The sequence below is a fragment of the Hylobates moloch genome, unplaced genomic scaffold (assembly GCF_009828535.3).
Source record: "Hylobates moloch isolate HMO894 unplaced genomic scaffold, HMol_V3 SCAFFOLD_13, whole genome shotgun sequence".
Classification (NCBI taxonomy): domain Eukaryota; kingdom Metazoa; phylum Chordata; class Mammalia; order Primates; family Hylobatidae; genus Hylobates; species Hylobates moloch.
Window position 1 is genome coordinate 39,519,267 of NW_026652288.1, and position 12,364 is coordinate 39,531,630.

The window sequence follows — 12,364 nt, forward strand, 5'->3', positions numbered from 1 at the left end:
GAAACATGAAAAATACAACAGACAAACTAACCAACCAACTCAGTGACAACAAAACAGGTCTACCCTGGAGTCATACTCTAATTTTTTCTATTTTCCTCCCTTTCTGATCCTTTATCCCACTTTCTTTTTCTTCCTCTTCCTTCTCCCTCTTCTTTGTCAAATAGAGGATTGAGTTATTATCAGTGATCCATATAAAGTCTCTCTCTCATTTATTTTAACTCCCACCCCCCATTTCTATTCCCCGACTTCCCATGTGCAACCTTCCTAATATGTTTGATACGCATCTTTTTGTTTGTATGTATTATTAGAAAATGTTTATTGTTTTTGTGTGCAAAAAAATTAATTAAAAAAAAGATACTAATTTAAAGTTAGATGCTAAGTTAATAAATTTTATTTTACTTTAACTAATTTCAACTTTTATTTTAGATACAGGGCCATATGTGCAGGTTTGTTACCTGGGGATATTGTGTGATGCTGAGGTTTGAGGTACGTTTGATCCCACCACCCAGGTACTGAGCATAATGTCCAACAGGTAAAACTTTCAATCACAAATCGGTAAGAGAAAATATTTGTTTTAGGAAGTAGAATGCATTCACTTTAATTTTAAATCAATGTTATTGGTCTGAACCATGATATGTAAATTGTAGACCCTGGGTGAGGCTGTTATCCTCGCAGGCATGTTACAAAATAACACAGCATCCATAGCAATTCTGAGCTCAAATGCAATGTGAAACCTGATTTCACTGACATTGGCTTTGGAGTAAATGCCCCAAAATTCAAATCCAGTCTCTTAACTATTAAGGAAGAAGTAACTACAGGAATGGGTTAAGGAACATTTCATGAGGCTCAGTGAGGTATGGTGAAAATGAAAGCATTTAGTGGAAGTGCCGTTCACAAACCATCAAAGTTCAGTCCATTCCTTGAGGAAGAGAGAAGAAATTCAGCTAGTTTCTTAATAATTAGTCCTAAATTTGTGGAAGAGAAAGCTATATTTCAGATAAGAGTCTACATTATTTGACATAGGTGACCTTACCTAGTGAGACCAAGTTATTATAATTCTCCAACATCACATCTCTGTACAATTTCCTCTGAGTAGTGTCCAGGCACTCCCATTCCTTCTGAGAGAAGTCTATAGCCACATCCCTGAACGTCACCAATGCCTGAAACCATAAACCAACATATTACTGGTGAAATTACAGAACAAGTATTTTAAAAAGAAGAAAAGGAGATAAAAGGTTTCATTGCAGCAAGGGGTACTATACTAAACTCTAGGCTGGGGCTGAAAGCTTATGATAAAGATAGAAGAAACGAACCCGGTGTTCTAAAGCAGAGTCACCTCATTTTCTTGAAGAATCCAGCCACTGTATGCAAAATTTCCTGTATATTATGGGGTTCTTTAACTACTCAAAACATGTCTGGGAACAAATAAATGTTTCCCAATTCAATTAAACAGTGGATACAAGCAAATAAACTGTATTTCTACCTCAAAAATCCTCAATAAATTACTTAATAATAAATACTTTAAGAAAAACCACTTAATAAATAACTTAAAGAAAAAAGAATCCTATATCCTCTTTTTCCTTTTAGTTTATCTATCGATCAATCAATCGATTGATCAATCGAGACGGAGATCTCACTCTGTTGCCCATGTTGGAGTACAGTGGTGAACTCATAAGTTCAAGGCCATAGTACCTCACTGCAAATCTGGGTGAATACAATTAACTAATATTTATGTATCTGGATGATTTTCTTAGAAGTACTACACACCTTCTTTGTTCTTGAGATTAAGAATACTGAGGTAATGAACCAGAATCATACTGATGTCAAGACTAGCCATTTAACCACAAAATGCGTCTTATTATGGGTTTTCACCTCAGAGATTCTCAGGAAAGATCCCCTGGCCTCTCTATAAGCAGGCCCCAACCACATACTGAAACTGAGGCCAGTCAATATTAAACTGCATTTTATCTGCAGACACAGGATCTGTGGAAAACTGCAGTGCTTCCCTATGTGTAGTCAAATGAGTCCATTCTTGGTTTCATTACACCTCAGATCTGACAAAGGATGGTAAAGTACCTCCCTCTAGGAACTTCATGTCTGTTCCATCTCTGCTCTAGACAGAGACTGAGTACCCTGAATGATTGGGTCAATGTGCATGTGGATACTGGTTAGAAAAGAGAGGGGGCACATGGGAGGAGCGTGGGAATGTGGGGATTAAGAAAAAATTCTGTTAGGAAGTGTCAGCATAAAGAGTGAAAACGTTCACATGATCTTTAAAAACAAAATAATCTAAAGAAGGAAAGAGAAACCGTAACTTACATGGGCCATGGTTTTAGACTCACAAGAACTGCTCAGTCTTCCGCAGGATTATTCTGCTGGAGAAGCAAAGTTCTGAGAAGCCTGAGTTAGGGGAGAAAAAAATGAGGCAATGAGACTAGGTCTGCCTCAGAGGTAACAACATGATATAAATTAATAATCTTTTATTTTCCATTGTTGCTTGCAAATACCTCCCCTACACTTCCCTCACCTCCCTCCAACACACTCTCACCACACCAAGGGAACCTGGCTGTACGAGGATGGACACAGTGCAGAGGTTGTCCTGCATTAGAACACATGACCAATATTTCAGCAGGAGAGTTCTGGGCCAATCCCCACTATGAGGATACTGATCTAGGCCCAAGGCTGGGATGTTCAGAATTGCCCAGAGTAGATTCTCTTCCCTCGATTCTCACCATCCAAAGGGGACAGACCACATTATCCAAAGCAGACTGCCTTCATGGCCTTAGGAGCTTCCTGGCCTCCCCAGACTTAAAGACGAAAGATAGAACAGACTAGGAGTTTGCAACCTATGGCCCATGGGCCAAATCTGGCCCACCCATATGTTTTTGTAAATAAAGCTGGAATGGAACACAGCTATGCTCATTTGTTTACTTCTGACTATGGCTACTTTCAGAAAGCTACCATAGGCCGGGCACGGTGGCTCACGCTTGTAATCCCAGCACTTTGGGAGGCCGAGGCGGGCGGATCACGAGGTCAGGAGATCGAGACCACGGTGAAACCCCGCCTCTACTAAAAATACAAAAAAATTAGCCGGGCGTGGTGGCGGGCGCCTGTAGTCCCAGCTACTCGTTGAGGCTGAGGCAGGAGAATGGCGTGAACCCGGGAGGCGGAGCTTGCAGTGAGCCGAGATAGCGCCACTGCACTCCAGCCTGGGCTTCAGAGTGAGACTCCGTCTCAAAAAAAAAAAAGAAAGAGAGAAAGAAAGAAACAAAGCTACCATAGCCAAGTTGAGTAGTTGCAATGGAGACTGTATGGGCCACACAGCCTAAAATACTTCCTATTTGGCCCTCTGTAAAAAACATTTGCTGGCCGGGCGCGGTGGCTCACGCCTATAATCCCAGCACTTTGGGAGGCCAAGGCGGGCGGATCACCTGAGGTCGGGAGTTCAAGACCAGCCTGACCAACATGGAGAAACCCCGTCTCTAATAAAAATACAAAATTAGCTGGGTGTGGTGGCGCATGCCTGTAATTCCAGCTACTCAGAAGGCTGAGGCAGGAAAATCTCTTGAATCTGGGAGGCGGAGGCTGCGGTTAGCTGAGATTGCCCCATTGCACTCCAGCCTGCGTAACAAGAGTGAAACTCCGTCTCAAAAACAAACAAAAAAACAGTTGCTGATCCCTGGCATAGACAGTCCATGATGGCCTTTATCATTGCAAAATTATACTTGCACACTGGGATCCCTTTTCCTAGCCTGAACTAGAACTCCCACAATCCTCAGGGCTCACCACTCCCCATTTCCCTCCATTAGAAGAGCCCCCAGCGTCCCTGCAGGACATCATTCACCCTCCCCTCTCCCTCAGTACCCAAACTAGAGGGAGAAGTAAATTTATGGCCCTGGAAGCAATAAAAAAATCAACTTTTATGTGATGCATACCTTATATATAGATATTTAATCCTTAGAACAGCTCTACAATGTCATTATCACCTCCACTTCAACATCAGAAAAACAGAAACCTAAATCCACTGTTAATAAACAAGACATCCGGCCGGGCGCGGTGGCTCAAGCCTGTAATCCCAGCACTTTGGGAGGCCGAGGCAGGCGGATCACGAGGTCAGGAGATCGAGACCATCCTGGCTAACATGGTGAAACCCCGTCTCTACTAAAAATACAAAAAATTAGCCGGGCGTGATGGCGGGCACCTGTAGTCCCAGCTACGCGGGAGGCTGAGGCAGGAGAATGGCGTGAACCCGGGAGGCGGAGCTTGCAGTGAGCCGAGATCGTGCCACTGCACTCCAGCCTGGGCGACAGAGCAAGACTCCGTCTCAAAAAAAAAAATAAAATAAAATAAACAAGACATCTGAGTTCTGAATCCACAATTCTCCAACTACAAAGCCAGTTCTTTTTCAACTGTGCTCTTGTCACTGATACCCAGCATTTCTTATTATGCCTAATAAAACCCGAGCGTGAATAATGACTTGGGTTTAATGACTAAAAGCTATTAAATGTTGCTACATGTAGCTACTTATTAAGATAATATACGTTAAAGTGGCAAATAGCATTTTATATTTACAACACGGGAACATTGAATAGACTGATAATAACATGTTAAACTGGAGTAAAATAGATGCCCTCACACCATCTTATACACTGGTGCCACCTTAAAGAGGGTAAATTAGAAATTTATATTAGCAGAATTTAATAATGTGAGCCAGATGTTTCAGTAATCCCACTCCTACGACCCTGTCTAAGGAAAATAATTATATATGTTCACTAGGATATATGCAGACAGGTGCAGATAGACTAATTTTAAAATAGAAAAAGCTAGATACAAACATAAATTAGACTTCAATAAAGAACAGGTTAAATTCTAGTGTATCCATATAATAGAAAATAAAGTAGCCATCAGAAATAATATAGATTGGGAGTCTGCAAACTTTTCCTGCAAAGAACCACATAATAAATATTTCAGGCTTTGTGGGCCAGCTGGAGGATCCCTTGAACCCAGGAGTTCGAGACTGTAGTGAGCTATAACTGCACCACTGCACTCCAGCCTGGGTGAGACAGTGAGAGCCTGTCTCTTTAAAACAAACAAATACAGTATCTGCAAAGTGCAATAAAATGACGCACAATAAAATGAGGTATGCCTACATTATCATTAATGTTGACACGAATATCTTCAAATAAGAGGGAAGAAAGTGCATTTGTCTATAAAAGGGCAGCACAACAGATCCTCGTGGTGATAGAAATGATCTGTCTTGACTATCAATGTCAACATCCTGGTTGTCATATTATACTACAGTCCTGCAAGATGTTATCATTGGAGAAGACTAAGTTGAAGATAACACACAATGTCTCTATTATTTTTTACAACCTCATATGAATCTACAATCATCTCAAATTTTAAAAAATAATTTAAAGAAATTTTAAGAATTTCATTTTCAAATATTTGCTAGATGAATTAAGTTTTTACCCCCTTCAAATCTTGAAGGCAAATTAATGCTCCAGGTTGTACTGTTCAATAGGAAGACTATTAGCCATATATAGCTGTTTACATTTAGATTTATTAAAATTGAACACAATTTAAAAAATTCGTTCCTCAGTCAAACCAGCCACATTTCAATTTCTCAATAGCCATATGTAGCTACTGGCTACTGTATTGGAGAGCACAGATATAAAAAATGGAACTCAGTTTTGCAGAAATTCCTATTAAAAAGCATTGTTCCAAAGCGTTACACGACTGACACCCTCACTTTACAGGTGAGAAAACTGAAGCCAGGAGATATCACTATAATACAGCGCTGCACACAATCGTGCTCATTCTCACCATATTATGCTCACACACTTCTTTCCCCATATTCACTGCCACAGGTGAACTCTCAATGAATCATTCACTACATTTATATAATTTCATGGGAATCGATTTGAAATTCATGACCATGCAAAGAAAAATCAATTTCTTACAGGTTATAAGATCTCAGTCGCAGGCTGAATCTGATTAAACAGACATCAATCACCCTCAAAGCTATAATCAAACCATTCCCAAGACCCTTCCGCACACAATACTAAATGCGCCACTAATAGCCTCAAGCATAATCTGACGCACATCACACAGGCTTGGCCACTACCCACTCTGCACCCACAGAGGACACTCGCACACGCGCGCGCGCGCGCACACACACACACACGGCCGCAAAGAATGCGTCACACTTCCGAACCCCGTTGAGCAGCAACCCGGTGTCGTGGCCACTGCGTCACGGCCAGAGCTGTCAGAGAGAAATCCAGACCTTACCTGACAGCCTTTTGCAGCTCTTCTAGCCCGGGATGACATTCCCCTGAAGGCACCACGGCAAGACTCAACCTCTTTGTGTGAGATTCTCTGGAATTTCTGGGGCGTTACTTGAGTATAATGAAATAGGGTAGGCTCGGACCATAGTAGGGTAAGTCCCACAGTTCGAGCAAGGGAGCCTCAGTGATCGCTCTGTTCTGTAGCGCCGGACCCGATCTTAGCTGCTGGGCCTGCGCAGACACGATCCGGCCGGTTTCCAGTTGTAGACTACATTTCCCGAAGGCCCCCGCGTCGCTGCGCCACGTCGTACACTTACGCTGTTACGTCTTGACGCACGGAGCTTATCTGCGCCAGCCAGGTGAGTGGGCGGCCTCACTGGGAACCGCTCGCCGCTTTTGGGTTGCCTCATCGAAAAAGAAGCTCTTGTATGGTGCTGGGAATACCGGTGTCCTGGCTGGGGCTCGGTGCTGACAGGAAAGGGACGGTGCTCTAGGCTAATTACTTATGGAAGTCGGCCTTGCGGGTGCGGAGGGGTGTCGGCACCGTCACTTTGGTTCTGGGAGCGGCGGGGGCGTGGTGCTGCTAGTTGTGTTCCTCCGCACCGAATTTATGAGTGTTCCCCTGGAGCCCCTGTCCGCGGATAAAATCGGCACCGTCACCTTCGGATAGGGAGGCTAGAAAGAGGCGGGTGTTACTAGTAGTGTTCCTCTGCCTCGGACGTGTGCGTATGCGCTTCTGCGGCCGCGGAGTGGGCTCACCTGCCGCCTGGTAATGCTCCTAGCCCTTGGGCCCTCCCGGGCCGCAGTACTCCTCGTGAACACGGACAGCATTACGCCAGCTGAGAATCGTGCAGTTACAGCTGCTGCAGTTTCTTTGCAGAGTAAGAGGCTCTTTTTGAAGTTTCCCTGATGGTGAGGCTTTACCCCTGGAAGTGTCTTAGGAAGAAGACCACTGTTAAAGATGTCCCATTCTAGCTTGAGAGCCCTGTGGGGAAGACTAATCCCTTTCTAGAGGTTGGTGTGATCCTAAATTGTTTCGTCTGCTCCGAGAGCTCTGATGTTCTATGATACTTATTTCTTTTCTCGGTTCTGCGTTTTCCAAGAGAGGCACCCAGAGGAAAAGAATATCGCACTTGTGAAAGTCTTGTGTGAAGTTCCTATTTTCTTTCTAACCTCAAATTTCTTCCTTTCCGAAACGTTTTCGACCTCCAGCAACATCTTCCTAAGGTAGAACCACTCATGCTAGCGCCTAAGAACCAGTCAGTCCTTAGGCACCCCATAAATGATGCTGCGGGGATGGGATCATCAGTTTAGCTCTACTCCCCAGCCACACTACACCTCTCCTTTCCACCCAATGATACAACAGTCCTTTCTGGTCTAAGGTTTTTTTGTTTGTTTGTTTGTTTTTTGAGACGGAGTCTCGCTGTGTCGCCCTGGCTGGAGTGCAGTGCTGCGGTCTCGGCTCATTGCAAGCTCCGCCTCCCGGGTTCACGCCATTCTCCTGCCTCAGCCTCCTGAGTAGCTGGGACTACAGGCGCCCGCCACCACGCCCGGCTAATTTTTTATGTTTTTGGTAGAAACGAGTTTTCACCGTGTTAGCCAGGATGGCCTCGATCTCCTGACCTCGTGATCCACCCGCCTGGGCCTCCCAAAGTGCTGGGATTACAGGTGTGAGCCACCGCGCCTGGCCTGGTCTAAGGTTTGATGAAAAATAACTGTACTTTCTGGAGGGAAATTTGAAGACTTTTAAAATTTTAACTTTATTGTGGATGTTTTCAGGCAGGATAAAGAATAATACGAACCCCAACATGTTCAACACCTAGCTGTAATTAAAAACATTTGTAAATACCTTTGTATCCTTCCCCCTTTTTTCCTATAGTATTTCAAAATTGTATTTTATCCTCCTATAAGTATATATTACCAAAAAGGACATTATATTTTAAAATAATCATGATGCTGTTATACCAACATAAAAAAAATAAGTTTAAAACAATAAATTTGTTTCTTATGTTGGTGTAACAGCATGGTGGTTATTTGATAATCTTGTATACCCCCATATTCAAATTTTCCCAATTATTTCAAAGACATATTTTTACAATAGGTGTGTTCAGATCTGGATCCAGATAGAGTCCACACATTGCATTTGGTGGCCAGAGCTGTTAAACTTACTTAATGCATGACAGTTTCCCTCCTGTGTTTTGTTTTGTTTTGGTTTGTTTTAATTGGTGCTGTTGATTTGTAGAAAAACTAGATCGTCTGTCCGTAGAATATTCTGTATACTGCTTTTAGCTAATTGCTTCTTTGTACTGTCTTATAATTTGTTTTCCGTTCCTTCATATTTCTGTAAACAGGCAGTTAGATCTAGAGGCTTGATGGAATTTGGATCAGATTTTCCCTAAATCACCTTTAGTTCATAGTTGGTGCTGTGTACTTCCTATTACATCACATCATGAGGCCCTTACAGTCTGGTGTCCCACTTTCAGTGATGTCATATTGATGTGTTTAAATGCTGTCCTTTTAATCCTTTCCTTTTTTTCACCTAAAGCGTGCATTCTCAGGGTGGAGGATATCACCTTCCAAGTGGGTGAAACTTGGTTTTTGAGAAGGAAGAGGACAAAAACTCATAGGTATTACAATGATCTGTGGTCTTCCAAAGGGCCACAGTACATAAACATATATACAGCATATCTATGGTAATAAAATTTTATGAGAGTGGTGGCTATTAGATAAAAGTATCTAAAAAGATTCCTAGGGATATGACCATGAAAAATTTTAGAAGGGTTAAGAAGCACTGACCTAAAGGTTATAACGTCCACTTACGATTGATACCAAGATCCATTCTTTATTTTTTTTTTCCTCACTCTGTCGCCCAGGCTGGAGTGCAGTGGTGCGCTCTCGGCTCACTGCAGCCTCCACCTCCCGGGTTCGAAAGGTTCTTCTGCCTCAACCTCCTGAGTAGCTGGGATTACAGGCATGTGCCACCACACCTGGCTAATTTTTGTATTTTTGGTAGAGACAGGGTTTCACCATGTTGCCCAGGCTGGTCTGCAACTCCTGACCTCAAGTAATCCACCCACCTCAGCTTCCCAAAGTGCTGGGATTACAGGTGTGAGGCACCGCACCTGGCCCATTATTTCATTAATGGTTATATATGGTGATGTAAAAAAAAAAATTCTCTCAATTCCTTCTGTGTTCATTAGTTATAGTTCTTCTATATATAGGAACTTTTTTTCATCAAGTATTTGGTTATCTTAAAATACGGTTCATGGCTCACTCCTGTAATCCCAACACTTTGGGAGGCCGAGGCAGGCGAATCACCTGAGGTCGGGAGTTTGAGGCCAGCCTGACCAACATGGAGAAACCCCGTCTCTACTAAAAATACAAAATTAGCCGGGCATGGTGGCACATGCCTGTAATCCCAGCTACTCGGGAGGCTGAGGCAGGAGAATCATTTGAACCCGGGAGGCAGAGGTTGCGGTGAGCCGAGATAGCGCCATTGCACTCCGGCATGGGCAACAAGAGTGAAACTCCATCTCAAGATAAATAAATAAATAAATACAGTTCATATGGAAAGGCAGAGTAATTGATTTGATTCTTTCCCTTTATGTATTTTCAGAGAAATGAGTTGGTGCCCTACAACCTTCTAAGGAGTCCCAAAAGTGAGTGTTTTGAATACCATATGTTTCAAACTATTGTGATCATTATTCTTTTTTATATCAAACTGCTCTTTTTTAAGCCAGTGGTAGTCCTTTCCAGGCAGTTCTGTGTCTTTCTGTCGTGATTCTAGTAGAGTTGATAGCTTATTTGCTTTCTGGCAGAACAAATGATCCCAAGATCAACTTCCACATTTCCTGTGCCAGGCCTGAAATGAGCCATTTCTCTAAGGAGTTCTGATTCCTCTTGTGGTATATAGTGTACAGTGACCACTGTCTGGGCATTAGAGTTTCTCATTGTCATAAGGCTGTCATTTATTCTAGGCTATTTCAGGGAACAAAGCTAATAACTTGTTTTTAAAGTATAAATCATGAATCAGGAATTTATAATAATAGTTCAGACAAATTAGAGTATTTTCTTGTTTGATTTTATACTTGTATCTCTGTTCTATGCTAACAATCTTGGTTGCTAAAACATTAATATAATTTATGTTCTTTATTCTAAAATATAATTGTTTGAAAACAACAGTAACTGTCACTACTGTTAAGATAGAGAATGCATTTTAGATTTCTTTTGGTTTTTATGTTTTGCTATATTTAAGGATCATGGATTACATTTGGTTATGCCTCTTTAGTCTCTTGGTTAAAAATCAGTACTCACATAGCATTGGCTTTTTAAAATTTTTATTTTGATACAATATTACACTTACAGAGAAGTTGCAAAAATAAAAACTCTCCTATGCCCTCACATATTTACCAGTTTTGAACATTTTGCTTTTTTGTTTGCTAATTCTCTCTGCATATGTACTTCTGAACTACTTGATAGTAATTTTCAGACATCATTTTCCTTTATCTATAATTACATTAGTGTATTTTCTGAGCACAGGGGACTATAACTATAGTTCGTTTATTAAAATGAAGAAATGTAGCAGAGATGTAATAATTGTCTAATCCAGAGTTCATAGAAAAATTTCACCAATTGTTACAATTTTGTCCTTAGAGCTTTTTTTTTTCTTCTTTTTTTTTGAAACGGAGTCTCACTCTGTCCTCCAGGCTGGAGTGCAATGGCGAGATCTTGGCTCACTGCAAGCTCTGCCTCCTGGGTTCAGGCCATTCTCCTGCCTCAGCCTCCCAAGTAGCTGGGACTACAGGTGCCCACCACCACGCCCAGCTAATTTTTTTTTTTTTTTTTTTTTTTTTTTTTTTTTTTTTTTTTAGTAAAGAGACAGGGTTTCACTGTGTTAGCCAGGATGGTCTTGATCTCCTGACCTCGTGATCCGCCCACCTTGGCCTCCCGAAGTGCTGGGATTACAGGCATGAGCCACCACACCCAGCTCCTTATAGCCTTTTTTGCCCCCTTTCTGGCGTCCTATCCAAAATCATATCTAGGATCAAACATTTCATTTAATTAAAACATCTCTTTAGTCTCTTAATCGAAAACAATTCCTGGACTTTTCTTTGATCCTTTGTGATCCTGACTTTTTTGAAAACGACAGGCCAGTTATCTTGTAGATTGTTCCTCAGTTTGTATGTGTTTGATGTTTCCTTGTGATTCAATTCAAGTGTGCTTTTTTTTTGAGATGGTGTCTTGCTCTGTTACCCATTCTGGAGTGCAGTGGCGCGATCTTGGCTTACTGTAACTTCCGACTCCCGGGTTCAAGCAATTCTTTGCCTCAGCCTCCCAAGTAGCTGGGATTACAGGTGCCTGCCACCACGCCTGGCTAATTTTTGCATTTTTTTTTGCAGGAATACTGCTTCAGTTCATTGGCCAGCACCTTCAGTTAGTTGCTTTTTCTATTATGTCCAGATCTGATAGGTGTATCTTCAAGGAACTTAGTCCAGTAGGATCTTAATGATATTGGATTCAGAAGTCTTCTCAATTTAGTTTCAGTTTGAATTTCTCTTATTTAAATGAGGATGAACATATTTTAAATGTTGAATGGCCATTGACTTTTCTTTTTTATGAATGGTCTGTTGTCCATTTAAAATAATGATTTTTTTGTCTTTCTCTTGATTGTTTTCTCTTGATTTTTAAAATACAGCTCTTTGGATTTTAGGACTCTGTTTTTTATTTAAGTTGCGCATATTTTCTCCCAGTTTGTCATTTGTCTGTGTTTGTATTCTTTTAGGCAATTTTTAGATGTAGGAACATTTATTCATATGATTGTGAGATACAGAATTTTCCCCTCTGAAGTTAAGAAGGACACAGTCTGTTTTTCCTTCTAGCATTTTTATGATTTTTTTTTTTTTTTTGAGACGGAATTTTGCTCTTGTCGCCCAGGCTGAAGTGCAGTGGCATGATCTCGGCTCACTGCAACCTCCGCCTACTGGGTTCAAATGATTCTCCTGCCTTAGCCTCCCAAGTAGCTGGGACCACAAGCACCTGCCACCACACCCAGCTAATTTTTGTATTTTTAGTAGAGA

At 41.7% G+C, this 12,364-nt stretch overlaps 2 protein-coding genes across 5 annotated transcripts in view; one reads left to right on the forward strand and one right to left on the reverse strand.

The window, feature by feature from the left end:
• Window positions 1-6,554, reverse strand: part of ZNF540 (zinc finger protein 540) — a 24,791-nt gene extending 18,237 nt beyond the window's left edge. Inside the window, exons 1-3 of one of the 2 annotated variants that reach the window (XM_032173086.2) lie at window positions 6,292-6,554; window positions 2,320-2,400; window positions 1,034-1,160 (exon numbers count right to left, since the gene is read on the reverse strand). In XM_032173086.2, the coding sequence (XP_032028977.1) occupies window positions 1,034-1,160; window positions 2,320-2,328 (136 nt within the window). In that variant the 5' untranslated portion in view covers window positions 2,329-2,400; window positions 6,292-6,554. Of the gene's footprint in view, window positions 1-1,033; window positions 1,161-2,319; window positions 2,401-5,963; window positions 6,047-6,291 lie in introns of those variants that run through there. The other variant, XM_032173087.2, reaches the window with a different exon arrangement.
• A 19-nt stretch (window positions 6,555-6,573) lies between these two features.
• ZNF571 (zinc finger protein 571) overlaps window positions 6,574-12,364 on the forward strand; it is a 29,321-nt gene continuing 23,530 nt past the window's right edge. Inside the window, exons 1-2 of one of the 3 annotated variants that reach the window (XM_032173089.2) lie at window positions 6,574-6,646; window positions 9,904-9,946. The gene's annotated coding sequence lies outside the window, so the exon portion shown is untranslated. Of the gene's footprint in view, window positions 6,647-6,673; window positions 7,302-8,457; window positions 8,915-9,903; window positions 9,947-12,364 lie in introns of those variants that run through there. The other 2 variants (XM_058426247.1, XM_058426246.1) reach the window with 2 other exon arrangements.